Raw genomic sequence first — 19,688 nt, forward strand, 5'->3', positions numbered from 1 at the left:
CACCAAGCTGAAGCAGTTTTTTTTTTTTTTTTTTTGTTTTTTTTTGTTTTTTAACCGTCTGCTCCGGTTGAAAGTTTCAATTCTTTTAATTATGTTACGTTGCACTGTTCTCTTCTTTGGCAATGGTTTAATGGCACCCGAAATTTAGAACCACCAGCTCCTGATATTCACATAACAGTAGTGGATGGAGATGTGCATTAATTCGCATTTTCTGCTGGATATTTTTTTGAAATTCTGTCAAAAAAAACAAAAAAAATTGCACTAAATTTGGATGGAAACCTAGCTCCTGATGGGTGTTGCTTGGGTGTACCTGTAACCACACCTGACGGTGATGTCACAGGGACCTGGAGTACACCTGGAGCGCAGCAAAAACGAGATTTTCATCAGGCGTTACGTTACTCTTTAAACATGTGCCACTGACCTGTTGAGAAAGACGCGTCATGTTGTTGAGTTGATCTGCCGTCGCTTTCCTGACTTGATCCATTTGATGACTGGTACTGTGTACTGCATGATAAAAAGACACCACAGCAATGGGGATGACTTGACTGGCTTCATATTTCTGCTTTGGTAAATTTCTACCCCAGTTATTGGACCGGATGCATTCCTCTGCATCCAATCAATTTGTCCTATCTTAACCTCGATAACCTTTCTTATGTCAACTCTTTTCATTCATCAATATCACATTGTGTGTTAACGCAGTACCTGTTTGGAAGCTACTACATACTGCAGTCACAGATGGTTTGATGCATCAATGCCCTTGTAATGTTACTGTCCTCCGTCTACAGGCTGGTTTCTTTCAGTTGAAAATTGCACTGCTGCCCAGTTAGTTATTACCCTGAATTAAATGTATGCATCACTTTACAATGGCAAATGAGCGTTGGGGTGACGAAAAACAAGAATTCACATGATTAAAATCATGAAACCCTTTTCAGTCGTCTCCTATCTCTCTTTGTTGACGATACTTGTGAAATGGGAGTCCAATTTATTGGCTTCAATGGTTCTGTGGGAGTATCACTATTGACGATACAAGTAGTAAAACATGCACAATAACATTACTACTGTAAGGAAGCCACTTTAAACACCACATACAGCGTATTAATTAGTGGCTGCCTACTAGCTCAAGTGGTATTGTTCATGCCATGACTTTCTATCCTCGTAAGAATGACAGGTGGTTAAGTGAAATACTAACGTCAGCATTTTTAAATGCAGGGTTTTTCATGGCCATCAGGTGGCGTCATCCGTTTACGGGAATCCATGCCTAAACCGAGAGCAAATGTATTATATAATATATATTCATTAGATGTAACCACCTGAACACAATCATTTAAACAGAGTCTTAAGTAACTTAAGTTTGTTTAAGGATTGCATTTGGATGCAGATGCAATTTTTAAATTAGTAATAGATCTACAGCAGCTTATTCAATACTAATTTGGTAAAAAAAAAAAAAAAGACTCAAAAATGATAGTGACTTCTGCTTCATTTATATTTAAATTAAGGTGCTGTTTTAAATTTTACTGTAGCCTTAGAAAATATTATTAGCAAGCTATATCTGCAAGGCTGCCATTTATTGGTGTTTTAGATGTGAATTATTGACTGTTACTAGCTGTTACAAGGTCGTATTTATTGGGATTTACACAAGCCTTGTATATTGTTATATACAGTATATTGAAATTCATTTCAATTTCAGCTCAATTTATTTATACAGCGCCAAATCATAACAGAGGTTATCTCAGGGCACTTACGCTCGGTGCATCATGGGAAGTCACCCGTCGGTCTAGGCCCATAGCAGCAAGACTAGGGGATGGTTGAAGCCAAGCCTGAGCCAGCCCTAACTGTAAGCTTTATTCAAAAGGGAAGGTTTTAAGCCTGCTCTTAAATGTGGAGAGGGAGTCTGCCTACCGGACCAAAACTGGAACATGATTCCACAGTAGAGGAGCCTGATAACTGAAGGATCTTCCTCCCATTCTACTTTTGGAAACTCTAGGAGCCTGCGTTCTGGGAGCACAGTGTTTTGGCTCCCAAACGTTAGGTGAACATTTTGATGCACAGTATAGAAGCAAAAACTTCAGGTCTTGTTGTGGGGCCAAATATTTCTGTTGGAGGGCCAGATTTGGCCAAAACTAATAAAGAAATAAATATTGCACCTACATAAATTTTAGAGCCAGTTATCTCAAAACCTAAAGAAGTAATATGTTTAAGTGAACTGACCCTTTAATTCACAACATCCCTCATGCTGCTGTCACGTCATGTGGAATATGAAACTTTTAAAGTTGGGCAGTACTATGGCTCTCATAGTTATTCTTTCCATACATCTCAAATATATTCGACTGGAAACGAAATTACGAGGTACAAAACAACTAGTCCGTCACGTAAGCTAAAGCCCATTATTTAAGTTAATTTAATACTCGAATATGGGTTTATTCTGATGATTTAAAAAGCAAAAAAGACAAGAAAAGTGTCCTACTGGAGGAGGTTTCTCCACAACCCAGATGTTCTTATTAATGGCTTATAACTGATCTATAAAGCATTACTAAATTATGTATTAACCATCAAGAAATCCAGTAATTACAGCGGCTAAATTCTTTATAACTGGTGCCTTGTCAGAAAGTGGTACCGCCACTTCATACCTATACTCCTCTACTCTACTACATATCAGAAATATTGTACTTTTTACCCACATTTAACTGTCAGATACAGTCACTTTTCCGATTAAGATTTTAAATACTAAAAATATGATCAATTTATAAAATATGATTTCTTAATAAAGATCAAAGTACCAAACTGCATATGAAATAGCACCACCTTGACCAAAACCATTTAGTTCCACTTATTTATTAATGCATCAAAAATAATGATCCAATAATATAATAACATAACACTGAAAGGGCCATTTTGCATAATGATTACTTTTGACACTTCAGTACATTTTGTTTCAGATACTTCTGTTGTTGTTATGGAGTATTTTTTTATAGTGCGGTATTACAACTTTTCCTGAAGTAAATGAATTGAAATCTTTGTGCTTGTCGCCGCCCTGGCTTAAAAATACTTCATCCTCAGAAGGGGGAGGGGAGGAGGCGGAGTGGGGCTGATACAAAAAGTTTGGGCACCACATGATCTAAAGAGAGAAACGGCAGTGTTGGGGACGCACTGACGCTGCAAGGTCAGTAGTGCTTTTAGCCATGTGTTTATGAATATTATTGGATTAGATTTATATCATGTATGTAACTTTTTCCGTAGAGAGCGTTTTTCTGAAAATATTTTCACATAATTAAAACCCCCGGTGGGTTTTATGAATGTGACCTTATTTTAAGAATTTAAGGGAGGTCAAGTGAGATATATTGGCATCATGTACTAACAGCATTTCTTTAGATGGTCCAGAGCCTTGAAAACAACCTTAATTACAAACAAGAGTGACATTTGGCCTCCTGCGATAAGTTTAAAGTCTGGAGGGTCTGTGCTATTTTAAGGCCGGCAGCTATTTTGGACCCGTTGCTTCATGTTGAACCCATGGAGTAAAACAGGCAGGGCTAAAAACTTATGAAGGCTGTAAATGTCCGTTAGTATAGCGTAATGTAGTGAACATGATATAGTTATGTACAGTATATTAGAGCTGTAATCAAACAGTCAATCGGTTCAAAGAAAGCAAGTGAGACTGGAAACTATTTTAATAATCAATTTATCTTTCAGTCACTTTTCAAGCAAAAATGTCAAACATTTGCTGGTTTAACCTTCTCAAACTGGAGAATTTGCTGCTCTTCCTTGTCATACATGATAGTCTAGGAAATATCTTTGGGTTTTGAAGCAATTTTAATGTGTTACCTTGGGCTGTGAGACATTTTTCACAGCTTGTTGATATTTCATAGACTGAACGAATAATCAAGAAAATAACTGATTAACTGATGAGGAAAATCTTCATTAGTTGCAGCCCTAAATTATACCCCCCCCCAGGAATACTTGCTCAAACTTTTCCAGTATGTGCAGCAAAAGAAAACCAGTAACAACTGTGTCTTGTATTGCACTTAGTTGAGTTATGGTAATGTATTCTATTTTAATTTCTACTAATGAGTGGATAAGGTGTGTGTCTGTTAAGCAGTTTAGTAGAAAACTGTTAATTTTACTGTTTCCAGAACGTCTGCTCTTTAGAAAGAAACAAGGCTTTTTAATGATAATGATTTTTTCCCCCTCATATTTTCACTACCTCTTGTTCTCTTTACGTTTCTTTCCCTGACTCCTCTCTGTAGTGCAAAGATGAAGCTGATTGTAATAGCTGCCTTGTGTCTGTCCCTTCTTTTGAATATTCATTTTTCGCTGGCCAAAAAAAAAATTGGGCTTCGTGAGAAAATAAATCTGTTTAAGAAGAACCCCAAAATAAAAAATGATCTGGACACCAAGTCTAAGGGTAAACAACAGTGGAACCAAGGAGGCTACCATCAGCAGCCAGGAAGACCTGCTGGGAGTTACCCTAACCAAGGAGGTTACCCCCAGCAGCCAGGATACCCAGCAGGGGGCTATCCGGCTGGTGGTTACCACCAGCAGCCAGGATACCCAGCAGCGGGCTATCCAGCTGGTGGTTACCCCCATCAGCCAGGATACCCAGCAGGGGGCTATCCAGCTGGTGGTTACCCCCATCAGCCAGGATACCCAGCAGCGGGCTATCCAGCCGGTGGTTACCCCCATCAGCCAGGATACCCAGCAGGGGGCTCCCCATATGGAGGTTATGGAGGTTATGGAGGTTATGGAGGTTATCCAGGTGGATACGTGAACTACAACCCAAACAACAAGATCCTGAGCCCTCATTATGGTGGCAGCTTTGGTCATGGGGGCTATGGGGTTGGGGGTGGCTCTCCCTTTTCCCACTCAGTTCAGGCAATGGGCATGTATCCCCAAGATAAATCCAGAGGTTTTGGACGGAGTGCAGTAATGGCAGCAGCTGGAGGGGCTATGGCAGGAATGGCACTTGGCTACGGGCTAGGAAGGTTCCCTCGTCCTCACTTCCCATTCCACAGTCCCGAAGAGGAGTACTACTACAACCACTACATGTACAGGAAATACGGTGTCAAGTCTAATGATACCAATGACTACAGCAGAGACTACAAGTACAGCCAACCCCCTGAGACCTATGATAGCTACATGGACTCGTGCATGAAGAGAACAGACCTGCTACCTGTGGACAATCGAAAGCCAAAAGACAAACCAGCTGCCACCACCACAACTACAACCACTACAACTACAACCACTACAACTACAGCCACTACAACTACCTCTTTAACTACCACATCTACTGCTGCCCCAGACACTGGCACAGACAGCAACACAACAAAGACTAACAGCACTACAGCGGGACACCCCTCGCCCTCCGCACCCTCAACTCCCCGCCCTTTAAATCAGCCCGAGGCCAATCCTGTGCCTCCAGCTTCACAGGCGGTCAGAAAAGCTGCTACTGATGATGATGATGATGATGATACAGTCAGCATTGTGGAGATTGGCTACCCAGCACTGATTGAGCAGCTGAAGGTCAGGAGATGTTTGGAGCTGTACATGGTTTATTCTGAAAAGTACTTGAAGAAACAGACAGGAGGGGTGCAGGGACTGGAGATGGGCTTGCGAGGGTCTTTAGCAGTGGTCACCAGTACTATAGTGATGCTACTGAACAGCAACATGCTAACGCTGCTGCACTGAGGCCTTTGTTAGCAGAGAAAGTTTTGGAGCAGTCTAGAAATAAATTGTACAATAAAGAATGCATTATAGTATTTAAGCAGCGTGACTCAAGAGATCAAAGTGCGAGTCGGTTGGGCCACCACTTTGGTTCAGACTGAAATTATCTGGACAACTACTGGATGGATTGTACAGACATTTGGTTTCCACGCTGGAAAGCATATCATGATCCTCTTTAAAGCTGGTTATGATCTCTGTTGTTAATTATTTTATTTATATAAAACACTCAGAAGTATGTGTGTTGTTGCTAACGCTCCTTAATATTCTTATGTTGGAATCAATTCCAAGAAAAAAAAGTACCTTTTCTCAATATTTACGTATTGTAGATGATGTTGGTACTTTTTTTTCCCTTTTGTACAACCCTTGCTTTGTACAGTACGTTGAATGGTTTGGAATTTTTTTTATATATATTTGCCTCCCTCTTCCTTTCTATTCAGTGTTTTGACTCTTTTTCCCGTCTCTGGGGTAGGTTGTGATTGCAAAGGTGCTTACTACATCTGATGTACTGAATCCGAACCGAATTCATCGCCAAAGCTACTAAATGTTAGCTTGCATTATCAGATGAGTCTGTGGTTGCATAGATTGGATCATTGTACAAGACCTTTCCTAATCGTCAAACCAATTAAAGGCACACTGTGAAAGAGCACATGTTCATTCAGTATTGGTGTGTATTAACAGCTCCATGCTGTCGTACTGCTCACCGTGACTGTCTGGAAACTGTTACTACCTACTACTGTCATAGAAGCGTGATGATGATGTGTGATCCGCAGGCATGTTTCCTTCAGTTAAAGGTTGCATCGCTGTCCCCTTCATCATTTCACTGCATCACTTTACCGTGGCAAATGAGTGTCTGGGGGATGAAAACCCAGATTTTACATGGTCAAAATCATGAAACCATTCCCATCTTTCTCTGTGGATAATACCTGTAAAATGGAAGCAAAATCTAATCAATGTTGTTTTTTTTTTCTGTTGGTGATATGAGTAGTAGAAAAATATATTCATGTGGAAATGCAGCATTATTACTGTAAAGAAGCCAGTCTAATCACAACATACAATACAGCTCATTAATTAGTGGCTCCTTTGGGTTGATGGATTAACTGAATTAACTAAATCTTTACTGCCATGGCTGTTTTGTATTTTGAAAGAGACAGGTGTTCACGCGGGTTCACAGAATGATTCATCGCAGAAGGTTTTCAACGTAGGACTTGCAGAGGCCAGCAGGTGGCCTGTTTGCCACTTCCTGGCTCTGTTCTGACTCCTAGAAACAGCCACAACCCCCCTCGCTTATTTCCTCTGCTAGAGCTCAGCTGTACTGAAACTTCTGCATTTTCTCCAACAAGCAACTGCTAGCTTATGAAATTAAAAGCAAGTGGCTAACGGGTCTAGTTTTGACTGCTTCATCTAAGTAGGTCCCTACAGTCTACATTAAAAATGAATGAAAGTGGCATTTGGTTTCATGAGACACTCACTAAGGTATGCTGAAATGTAACTTTGGTTTACTAAAGTTTTTATGTTAATATTTATCCTTATAATATTTTATCCTTATAGAACTGAGCTGTTACAGTCTGTACAGTCTGCTTTATTAAGTGTTTATATATAGTGCTTATAAATGCTAAACAGGGAGACCTTAAGTAAAGTGTTACCATTGCCAGCACTTAATTACCCCAAGGAAATGTCCTCATCAAGCAGAATGGCCCCTTTCAGAAACTGGTCAATCATTATGCATGAAGACGTAATAAGCAGCTTCATGTTCAGCCTGAATGGTTATATATTGTTGACTATTTTAATATATATTCTTGCATCGTATTTTAAAAGGTTTTATATGTTTTATACATTAAATCTTAATCTTCAAAGTGACTGCTTTTGTTTTAAAATAAAGGTAGTGGACTTAAAAGTACAATATGTATTTGTTTACTTGAGAATTTCCATTTTATGCTACTTTGTACTTCAATTCTAGTACATTTCAGAGGGAAATATTACACTTTTTAGACCACCGCATTTTTCGGACAGCTGTAGTAACTAGTTACTTTTAAAATTGATATGGAAAAAAACAAAAACAAATATTTATCCTCTTCTAAATTAGTGGGAGAAATATTGACAATTTAATGTCATTGCTGTCCCCTTTCCCCAGACTTATTACTGCATATTGATCATTCATGCATTGACATCACTTATTAGGTAAACCAGCCACAGCTTGTCCAGCTGATTTGTGTGTGATTGTGAGGCATCATTTTATTTTGAAAATCCTGTCAACCTGCGGCCTGAGCAACGGAGACACACACACACACACACACACACACACACACACACACACACACACAGGGGTGAGCTGCAGGATCCCAGGTGAGCTCTGATGTCATACCGAAAGATCTTGCCATAATTTTCAGGAGCGGAATGAAAAATAATACGGCGAGAAGTTTTTGACGTGATTTAAAGATTACCAAAGAGATCCGTAACAAAAGTAACGGCCAACCGAGGCCCTTTGCATGTTGCTGATAATACGCATGTCCTTTTATTTATGTACGAGTTGAATGCAGGCCCTTTGCTTATGACCCGGGCATTTTCTCGCTTCCTCCGCCGGTGATGCCCCACGGGATGAGGCCGACATCGTCACGTGGTTCTGGAAAGATGCTGGGAAGCGGTGCTGAGGAGAAAAACAAAGGCCCCGCCCACACCCTCCGTTTCCCAGGGCGACGCACGCCCCTCGCGCGGCCTTACGTCACACTGGAGCTGACCGGGGATCCAAACGGCCGAAGCGTTTCCATCGGCGCGCGAGCTGACACGCCGGATACGCCCGGGATGAACCGATGAGAAAAAACAAACAAACAAAGAAAGAAAAGCGACCACAGCAACCAAACAGTCATCGCTGTAGGTAAGGCTGTTGATTTATTTGAAGTGAGCCCACCTTTATCCATTTTGATGCCGCCTCAGGCCACTCTTCCTACCCTCACCGTGCCACCTCTGGTCTGTGCTAACCACCCGTAGCGCGACGTTCCCCCCCGGTCGACAACTGATCCCCTCGGGCCACATCGAGGTGAGCGCCGCGCTGTCAGTGCAAGGTAAGTGGAAGCTGTGTCCCTCCAGTGTGTACGGAGAAATATTCCGGCGATGGGCCCCCTCTTGCTCGGGGCCGGAGGGCGTCGCTGCATCAGCAGGCACCACGAGTCCCGTCACAGAGCCTCCGTAGGTCGGGTTATCGTGTACTGTCACGGCCACACCGGTTTCGTCTCTGTAACTGGCGTGTTCGTCTTCAGAGAGAAGACTTGTCGTCATTTTCTGGTAAAACTGGGCGAGTTTAAGGGGTAAAATTAACGTTAACCAGCAAAAACAAAACCCAAAAACCTCCAAGAGTTTGGGTTCTGCGACTTTATAATCGGCATTTCTCACTATTTTCAGAGATAAGTGATTAATTGGGAAAATAATCATCTGATAAATTAACAATGAAAATAATAATTATTACAATACTTATTATTATAATAATAAAATAGTTCTAATAAAATCTTCTATTATGGTATTTGCAGTTTTATTTCAATATATCGGTATACATAGTGCCTCATTTTTTTTTTTCATGTGAAAATCATATAAAAATATGACCAAAAACCAGTCCCGCTCATTGATTTTCAACATTGCCCACAAGCCATACGCCAAGAAATATTAACGTGATAACTACCGTGGTATTGACAATATGGCAACATCTCTGGAGGAAGACAAATTGATATCATCTTAGAGTACATGTACTGTGTGCATAACGTTAGTTACCAAATTGGTGGAAAGAGTACCATTGGGCTGCCTGGAATAACATTAAGGGTCCAGGGTGCACTATTTTAAGCCGATCTCGCAGCCCATTTTGGAACCACAGCTCTGTGCTGAAACCGCGGGGTGAACCCGGTGGGCAAGTATGTGTGGTGCAAAAAAATATTCGGACAACTACTACAAATATGTATTGAATATGATCTAATGGTGTATTGCTACTACTTGCTCAAGTTATTTAAACGAGTTAGCAGAGGACATCGCAAAAAAGAACGCAATACAGTAGCCACAAGAGTCAGTGAAACTTATATTACATGCATGTTCTCTTGTACATCAAAGTTGCAGTGAGCCGCAACTCAAGCAGTTTACTGTTTCTGAAAGGGCAGACAGCTCTCATGAAATGAACCAAGACTTTTTTAAGTGTAAAATGATCAAATCCAATTATTCTTATTATTACACTGGGCGACCGTGGACTCGGGAGATAGAGCGGGTTGTCCACTAACCGGAACGCCGGTGGTTGGATCCCCAGCTCCTCCGGTTCGCATGTCGAAGTGTCCTTGGATAAGATACTGAAAAGCCGAATTGCCCCTGATGTGTCATCGGTGTGAGAGGGTGTGTGTGTGTGTGTGTAGAAAGCGATGTATGAATAGAAAAAAAGTGCTGCATGAATGTGTGTGTGAATGAGTGAATGTGGCTGTAGTGTGAAGCATTTTTGAGTGGTCAGTAAGACTAGCAAAGCGCTATATAAGTGCAGTCCATTTACATTTTGCCTACCCTTTTTCTCCCTTTCTTAATTTTCCCTTTCTCTCCCTCGCCCTCCCTACAGGATGAAAATGAAGCTGAATTCATTATCTGTGCTGTGTCTGTCACTTCTTCTGTTTCACACCCATTCTTCACTGGCTAAGAGAGGGGGAGGCGGCGGCTTCGGGAAAAGCTTCAGCTCGAAGAAGATCCCTACATCGAACCGAGGCAGCACCAACACTAATGCAGGTCACAAAAATAATCAGGGCTCCGGCTCTAAGGGTGGATACCCTAAACAGTCTGGACAAAACAATCAAGGAGGCTACCCTCCGCAATCAGGCGGACCCGGGTATCCGGGAAATTACCCCTGGCAGCAGGGTGGAGGAGGGTATCCAGCACGGGGCTCCCCATATGGAGGAGGTTATGGAGGTTATGGTGGTTATGGAGGTTATGGAGGTTATGGTGGTTATGGAGGTTATCCAGGTGGCTATATCAACCATAACCCAAAAAACAAAATCCTGAGCCCTCATTATGGTGGCAGCTTTGGTCATGGGGGCTATGGGGTTGGGGGTGGCTCTCCCTTTTCCCACTCAGTTCAGGCAATGGGCATGTATCCCCAAGATAATTCCAGAGGTTTTGGACGGAGTGCAGTAATGGCAGCAGCTGGAGGGGCTATGGCAGGAATGGCACTTGGCTACGGGCTAGGAAGGTTCCCTCGTCCTCACTTCAACTTCCGCAGTCCCGAAGAGGAGTACTACTACAACCACTACATGTACAGGAAATACGGTGTCAAGTCTACTGATACCAATGACTACAGCAGAGACTACAAGTACAGCCAACCCCCTGAGACCTATGATAGCTACATGGACTCGTGCATGAAGAGAACAGACCTGCTACCTGTGGACAATCGAAAGCCAAAAGACAAACCAGCTGCCACCACCACAACTACAACTACTGATGTCACCTCAACTCCAGACACTGGCACAGGCAGCAACACAACAAAGACTAACAGCACTACAGCGGGACACCCCTCGCCCTCCGCACCCTCAACTCCCCGCCCTTTAAATCAGCCCGAGGCCAATCCTGTGCCTCCAGCTTCACAGGCGGTCAGAAAAGCTGCTACTGATGATGATGATGATGATGATGATGATACAGTCAGCATTGTGGAGATTGGCTACCCAGCACTGATTGAGCAGCTGACGGTCAGGAGATGTTTGGAGCTGTACATGGTTTATTCTGAAAAGTACTTGAAGAAACAGACAGGAGGGGTGCAGGGACTGGAGATGGGCTTGCGAGGGTCTTTAGCAGTGGTCACCAGTACTATAGTGATGCTACTGAACAGCAACATGCTAACGCTGCTGCACTGAGGCCTTTGTTAGCAGGGAAAGTGATGGAGAATGTGCTAAAGAGTTTAAACTAAACCGATGGGAAATGATTAGGGAGGGAGGAACCTATTGCATTACCTTTTTAGGCTGCACTATGGCACTCCCCTTTTCCTTTTCCGCCTCTGAAAGAGAAAGGGTCCATTAACTGTACTCGGATATTGGAAGACTGTGATGGTGGCGAGAAATTTGGTCCATTAATGTCCATTTAGATTTAATTTAACATGCACTCTAGCCATAGAAATGATGAGAGGCACTACCACTGACTCGTCTTTCCGTGCTCGTAATTTGTCTTTCAGTAAACAATGCCTCTTATTCAAGGAAACCGACCATGGTCTTTGTCTTCTTTTTGCCTAAGCGGAAAAAGCATCCGATAGGGTTAGTTTGCACATGTGGGGCTGGTACAGGCTCTGTCATGGTGATGATCTGTGTAAATAAACTGCTTTGCAATAATGGAGATGTGCTTTAAGCATGCTACGATTTTGTTTACTCCAGACATATTTATGTTCGAGGACTGTAACTTTTCTAATACTCAATCAGTCTACTATTACTAATACTAATCTCAGTGCTTTAGACTGAGAGGTTTTTACACTATAAGCATGACTGAGTATTTGTAATGGATCATTTCTACTGATGTAGCTTAAAAAATATGTGGACTTTTATCACGTAAGGTCTATTGAACCACAGAAACTCAAACCTAAAAGGCTGTTTATTACATCTGTTGGTACTTATTTTATTGGGATAAACAGACTTGTTAAACAGATGGACAATAGTATGCATGCTGTTGTCAGAATACCCTTAAAATTACTTACTTTGGACTCAATGTAAGCACATAGTGCTTTTTCTGAATATTTATGATTTTTTTCCATGTCTACTGTCCTTATTTTGGAAAGTGTGTCGTATATTTTCTCATTTTTTTTATTCCCAGGTCCCCTCCCTTGTCTATCCAGTTTTAGCTCTCTTTCCTGTCTCTCGGGTAGCTCGTGGTTGCATAAGTGCTCTTAAAGTATAAGACTCCTGATCTACTAAGTCTGAGCTGAATTCATCTCCAAAAGCTGCTGAGTGTTATGTTGCATTATCGGCTGAGATTATGGTCACCAAGCTTGGATATCAAGATATTAGCAAAGATTTGTACAATAATTGTTCTAACTATGGAAGCTGATGACTTAAAAAAACTATTTAAAGGTACTGTCTGGAGTTTTAATTGCAAACGAACTGTTCACATTCAAAATGTATTGACCAATCACAAACATGACTAACACACATGTTGAACACTCTCCCTACTATTTAAAATGTTTGAAAGTCATTATTCAAGACCCAGTTTTTTATGCGAACATGTAGGCTAATTTGCAACTAACTACATTATACATCCAAATAAGCTGTTATTGCAGTCTGTGGAATAGGTAAATGATGTGACTTACAACTTCAATAAAAACAGTGCAAACTCCATATTGGTATAAAGTCCTCTCAATCGAGGAGAAGCCTCGCCAATAACACCTTCTGCCTTTCGAATTTTCTGCTTATAAATCTCCCCTCCCTCTCTCGTCACCGTCTGCGACTCACAGTGCAGCGGCAATTTATCTCTAAGCTGCAATTACAACGAACACTATTTTATAGTTTGACAGTAGAACAAGCCCCGACCACACGTGGTAAAAAGAAAACTCCAGTGTACCTTTAATGTGTTGTCATATGTAGTCTATGTAATCTTGTGTCTGCCTTCAAATGTATCTGAAAACACGCACGTATCACTTGTAAAGACATGAATGCCTTCTCCTGTGACGGTTCACATTTACTGTGCTGCTGGGGATATATACTGAATACTGAGCGTTGACTCGCACCTTTTGCTTGTCTGGTCAAATAAACTTCCTAACTTAAGCGATTTGCATTTGTGGATATTTATTTTGATATTTACGACGGAAAGTGAAGTTAACAATCTTCTGGGCAATCTGTTTTGGGTGGACTGAGTTCAAATTATTTGACGCTTGATAAGCTTATTATAATATCAAAGGGAAACATCAAGAATTTTACAGAATCTGGTGTTTTCATCTGAATTGATTTTCAGAAACCATTTTTAAAAAAAGCTATGTATACTCTTGTTTTTTTTGTTCTTAATCATTGTATAACAATGGGCTGAGAACAGTGTTGTAGCAATAATATAATTACTTAGTTAAACAATTAGTTATGCATTAAAATATTTTGCACTAATTACCAGCTGGGATGATTTTATCTTATCTCGTTTTCTCAGGATCATGTCAATGATCTCGTTGTTTTCTCATGATAGTGGTATGATTATCTTGTGATCTTGAGAACACAACCTTTTTTTTAAAAGATGTTATATAACTTGCTCATTTTTTTTTTTTTTTATTGTCTGCTGCAGGGGCTGTTTTTTACCTTTTTTTGCTTCAAAAATAATAATAAATGTAATATGCTCAGGGGTGCCAAAACTTTTGCATACGACTGTATAGTCTTAATCTGTAGAGCAACTTTAGTAATTTTCATTGTAAAACACATGTAGTGGAGTAAAATGAACAATATGAAGTATGAAACAGCGGAAAAAAGAAACACTCAAGTAAAGCACCATCAAAATTATTCATTAGTAATAGTTTATTTCCACCACTGCAACATGCAGTGTTAAGGTAATTCACCATTTTTTACCCTTCACAAAAGAAAGATTACTAGTGTCCAAAAACATCAGTACTACGGAAACTGATTTTCATAACAAATAAACCTCTGTCCCCGAATGGATTTCACATAGATGGCAAACTATAGCACTGTGCCTGTAATGAAGTATCGAATGTGGAAGTTCCAAAGAAGGCTGCTGTATTTCTTTAATACTAATATAAACACACAGTGCACCAACATTCAGCTTCTGAGATGGTTGCTACTGTAATGTAGAGGAGAGCGAAGAAAGGAAACACGAGAACTGAAAAAAGACTTGAGTCACGCAGCAGCAGCAGCCTGGTCCACTTATTTTCAAATGCATCACAGGGTTGTCATTGGCGGAAGACATTTGCTCTGTTGTTATGGAGTTGCAGCTGTAAACTTTCCATTACTCTGAGCACATTTTAGGACTTCTTGTCCTGGTCAATTTAAAGGTTGATCTTGAAAAATCAAAGTGCTTATTAATGGCAGTGGGATATGGTTGAAAGGAACAAGCAAAAACAGCGGAGCTTGAGTTGAGATTGCTTTTGGCTCCTGCTGTTTCGTCGAAAATCAACGGTTCAGGCTCAAAACTAGGAGTTTTCCTAAAAGTGTACTCCCTCAGTATTCACTTAAAAATCCACACATATGTTGGGTATCTAAACATGTCTACTTAGTGGATCATTCACATTGTTGGAACAGGTAACATATATCAACAGTGCAGACAATACAATTCAACAGAAATGTTTGTTTTAAGTCATTTTTTTTTAACTTATATTACAATATTAAACATTAGCCAACATTTTGCTCTTATACATGAAAGTCTACAAAATGACAAAACGTATTTTAACTAAGTATTAAGCATACACCTGCAAGTAATGTATTGAAAATATAACATGTGCAGGGTAGACAATATGAATCAGAAGGGAAAATTTTGAGGTAGACTTACCCTGATTACACATCTAATTTCTTTCTGCTCTGTCTTCACAGATCGCTTATGGAGAATGTGCTTCCCAGATAACACACTGAATCATCACCAGTCGTTATTATCATCACCATCGCAATCACCAAAAGTATCAAAAGACTGGACACATTAAAAGGAGAATTGGTAGTTTGGGATATACTGCAGATAGTTATTCATCGGGTGAAATGACCTCACGACTCACAAATATTTACAGTAAGTGTGTTTACTTTGTTCACCAGTAAACCTGCAGACTGAAGCATGGTGTCCACCAACATGTTGTGGAGATTAAATGGATCATATTCTTCTTCCTGTCCTCATGGACGTTGATTGACGTGTCGCGAAACAAAAAAAACCAATTGGCCTACAGCTTTTCGCCTTTCAATGGTCATATTTTAGGTCACATTTGACTTTAAAACATTAAATAGTCCTCTTTGCTTTCAGGTCGTGGGCTATTTTTCGGTCAGGGTGTGGTTTCCTGTCTGTTTTTGGGATCTCAGTTCTGTCACCAGCTCTACATGACTGCCACCCAGTGGCCCATGAGCAGGGAAATCAGGGAGCCAATAACAACGATGATACTGTTGTAGATGGGCCCACTGGATGCTCCAGTGTAGTACTCCATATCTCCAGAGCCCTCTGGCTCATAGCCAGACCTGGGGCCGTAGCCACCACCACCTTGGTGTGGTGGGTAGCGATAGCCCCCTCCATATCCTCCATATCCACCATATCCACCATATCCTCCGTATCCTCTGTATCCTCCACCATACTCGTACCCATACTGGGGGCGGCTTAAGGCAGATCCCAGCAGTGTTCCTCCAAGGGCGCCTGCTGCAGCTGCCCCTGCAACTTTCCCTGCACTGGGACCACTGCTCTGGACGGGTGCTGGTCTGTAGGCCTGGCCGCCGCCGCCGCCACCACCACCCCAGCCCCGTCTGTAGCCTCCTCCACCTCGGTTAAAGCCACCACCTCCACGACCACGCCAGGCCTCGGAGCTAGGAAACAGTGTAGCAAGGAGCAGCAGGGAGAGGGCCGCTGTGAGGGGGAGTTTCTGCAGGCCCAACATTATTTTTTATTCTGTAAAAATAAGACAAAGGAAACATCATAAGGAGTTATGAATTTGTTACTGGAGATTATTGAAGTTTCTGCCTAAACACAATTAATAGAAAGACTTAAGATCTATTTTGTTGTTAAGTTTAGTTAGTTAGATGCATGTACTGAAATTATCAGCTGATTTGGGACAGTAGTGGAAGAAGTGTTCACATCCTTTACCTAAATAAAAGTAGTAATAACACACTGTATCAATACTCTGTTACAGATGATGATAATGATGATAATAATAATAATAATAATAATGATAATAATAGTTTGTTTATAATGAGAATAATAGTTGATAATAATGGTTCATTTAAAGAGCACTTTTCAAGCAAAAAACACAAGGTGTGTCCCAGAGTTGGAAAACTAAAGATAAGCACAGGACATAAGCAGCATTAAAAACAGGTACACGAGGTAGAAAACAATAGTCATTATAAATCGTGTATATAGAAAAACATATATATAAATATACACAAAAAGAACAAACTTTATACAAAATTATACAAAATGGTAATCTCATGATGAATAAGTATGTTAGGTGTCAAGGAAGGCTATTCTGCAAATATTTCTAAATTTACTCTTTAAATACTAGTAAACTTTTTAATACTAGTAAGTAAACTAGCAAATCGTGCATTCAAAAGTTCAAAATAGAAAAAGTATTCATTATGCAAAATGGCCACATTCAGCCTGCAATATTATTATATATTATACAATTAGTTATTATTATTGATGAATTAACTTGTAAGCAACATTTTCAATGTTGTAGCTGGTTGAAGTTGAGCTAATTTTGACAAATGTAGATTTTTTTTGGTAGCCTAATGTATAGAAATGCATATTTTAGAAGTTTTTCATATTTTTGTGTATAAAATCTTGAGGTATTTACAAAACTATAACTGTCAACCAGTGCTGGAGTAAATGTTACAATATTTCTCTGTGAAATGTCGTATTAAATGGAAGTACTCAAGTAAAGTATAAGCGTTTCAAACCGTACTACAGTAAAGAGCTTCAGTAAATGTACTTAGTAATATTCCACCACTGGTTCCTGCAGGCACACAGTGCTCACTCTAACACATAAACAGACTGATGAGATGTTCTCGTCGCGGCTTTAGTCCTGCTGCGTGGTATTTTCAAGTCTCCGATAAAATAAGAGCAGGACAGATCACGGCTCGTAATCCAGCCTTAACAAACATATCTTACACAAGCACCGTCACTGCTGCAACTCAACTTAACACTGGAGTTGACAAGGGATCAGATAGCTTTCATAATCTCTAATGCCCTTTAATTAGGATCTGGTAGATGCAACGTGGTTCTAGGTCTGAGGACAAGACCTACTGTATTACTAATCACAGCACCAACGGATAAACAATTGTGTTAGCATGAAATAAATGTTTTCTCAATGTTTAACCCTAACACTGAGAAACAGACAAAGAATTATTTGAATGAATTAAGGAAAATTAGGACCATGACATAAAAAAAGCTACACACGTAACTTTCTATGTATACTTTAAGTGTGTAAGTACAACATACTATATAGTGTCACATACAATATATGTGGCGAATATGTAATATACACAAACTATACAGTTATAATATATTTCTATGAAATGTAATATAATATAAATCAGTGTGTGTTAGATGTGTCACTACAGTTATCATTGTCCATGTGAAATAGTCAGTAGTGATTATAGAGTAAATAATGAATTGAACATTGTGACATGTTATTCGGACCAATTTGCTTGATAAAAGCACTTTGGTGAAAGAAGACTTTTTTTCTTCCATGTTGCCGACAGTATTTTCTCTAACAAATTATTACAAAATGTCAGGGCTATAAGAAGTGGTGGGAAGTACATTTAGTCAAGTAATGTATTTAAATACAATTTTGACATACGTGCATTTTACTTGAGCGGCTTCTTCCCATGCCACGTTATTCTTCTACTCCACTACAGTCCAGAGGAATATATTGCACTTTTTACCCCATTACAATTATTTGACAGCTGTAGTTAATAGTTTTTCAGATCTAGGTTATACATTTTATAAATTATGATGGGATTTTGAGAGATTACAGTATGCAACAGTATAGTACATCAATAATAATGATCCAAGAATAAAATAACATCAACAGGGACCATTCTGCGTTATGAGAACTTTTAATTTTTATACTTTAAGTATGTTTTGAGGAAAATACTTCTATACTGTTACATGAATAAAATTTTAAATGCAGGGCTTTTACTTGTAATGGAGTATTTTCATACTGCGGTATCACTAATTTTACTAAAGTAAACACTTTGAATACTAATTGAATATATTCCCAGTGAGCAGCATGACATCATTTGCACTGACTTCAACAAACTGTACTCTCTAATCTGTGTCCTCTTAGAAGATGAGTCGAGCTATAATTACACCGGGTCACTTAGTTTGAGAATAATCCAGTGACTCAGATTATAGCCACAGTAGCCCTGACTCACAGAGAAGATGAAACATTTCATAATGAATCTGATTCAATTTGGATCACTCTGATCTGCTTCCAAATGATGTGTTAATTGTGCTTTCTGGAGATGGGCCTTAATATGTGCAGCAGAGGAGAGATTAAATAACATTACATACAGTATAAGGGTAATATGCTGACGAAAACAACAGAAGAAAATAAGGACCATTGTTTCAACCTCCTGAAAATCTTCATACAATCTTTTATGAAATAAGTAACACATCTTAATTCTGAAAAATTAGTATCTTAGAATAAACAATCTCACCTGTTGAGTGGCTCTTCGCAGCAGAAATGAAGTGAAGTTCGGCAGTTCAGGCGACGTTCCTCTTCCACAAAGGGCTGTGCTTGCACCTCAGACTCCTCTGACCGTCTGCAGGAAAGTATGTTTCAGGGCCAGCCTGTTCACCTCCAGACAATCTCACTCAGGTGGAGTGGATCATTCTGACTCACACCTGCTCATTGGCTGAGTGTACAGTAAGCTGCTGTACCACCGACATCCCACATAAATACCTGCGTGTGTTTCTAATTTTGTCTGAATTATTTAACAGCCCACCGGGTTAAAAACTAGAACACTGAACAAGTTCTCCAGAAGCTTCCACTATGACTAATGTTGTATCTTGTCTGGGTTATCATATCATATGATTTTAAATTATACAACAAGATTTAAACATCATTACATAACATGCTGGGTTTTGACCTGAATGAGACGGAAAGAGATTACAGATATACATGTACATCTTTTCTCAAGATATCTTTTTTATTAAATAACAATCATCGTACGAAACCCCCCTCCCCTACATTTTCTAAGTTGTGGCATGACATCCGCACATTTTAAAGACTTTAGTTTCTTCATTATTCTGTAAAAGACACAATACAAAAGCAGGCAAGTCTTAAGAGTCACTAAAAATACAACATGCACACT

The 19,688-nt window shown here is 40.0% G+C and overlaps 3 protein-coding genes across 3 annotated transcripts; 2 read left to right on the forward strand and 1 right to left on the reverse strand.

Annotated features, from left to right (window-relative positions):
- Positions 1 to 3,075: 3,075 nt before the first annotated feature.
- LOC120804783 (AT-rich interactive domain-containing protein 1B-like) lies at positions 3,076 to 7,524 on the forward strand. Its single transcript, XM_040154392.1, has 2 exons — positions 3,076 to 3,160; positions 4,242 to 7,524. The coding sequence occupies exon 2, from the start codon at positions 4,249 to 4,251 to the stop codon at positions 5,677 to 5,679; it is 1,431 nt and encodes a 476-aa protein (XP_040010326.1). The 5' UTR covers positions 3,076 to 3,160; positions 4,242 to 4,248; the 3' UTR covers positions 5,680 to 7,524.
- A 977-nt stretch (positions 7,525 to 8,501) lies between these two features.
- LOC120805431 (keratin, type I cytoskeletal 10-like) lies at positions 8,502 to 13,435 on the forward strand. The gene is made up of 3 exons (XM_040155651.1): positions 8,502 to 8,587; positions 8,701 to 8,774; positions 10,292 to 13,435. Exon 3 carries the CDS (start codon positions 10,293 to 10,295, stop codon positions 11,571 to 11,573), a length of 1,281 nt encoding a protein of 426 aa, XP_040011585.1. The 5' UTR covers positions 8,502 to 8,587; positions 8,701 to 8,774; position 10,292; the 3' UTR covers positions 11,574 to 13,435.
- Positions 13,436 to 15,703: 2,268 nt separating this feature from the next.
- sprn2 (shadow of prion protein 2) lies at positions 15,704 to 16,252 on the reverse strand. The gene has a single exon (XM_040154661.1). It carries the CDS (start codon positions 16,250 to 16,252, stop codon positions 15,704 to 15,706), a length of 549 nt encoding a protein of 182 aa, XP_040010595.1.
- Between the last annotated feature and the right edge of the window lie 3,436 nt (positions 16,253 to 19,688).

Source organism: Xiphias gladius, chromosome 19 (genome assembly GCF_016859285.1).
Source record: "Xiphias gladius isolate SHS-SW01 ecotype Sanya breed wild chromosome 19, ASM1685928v1, whole genome shotgun sequence".
NCBI classification, from domain to species: domain Eukaryota; kingdom Metazoa; phylum Chordata; class Actinopteri; order Istiophoriformes; family Xiphiidae; genus Xiphias; species Xiphias gladius.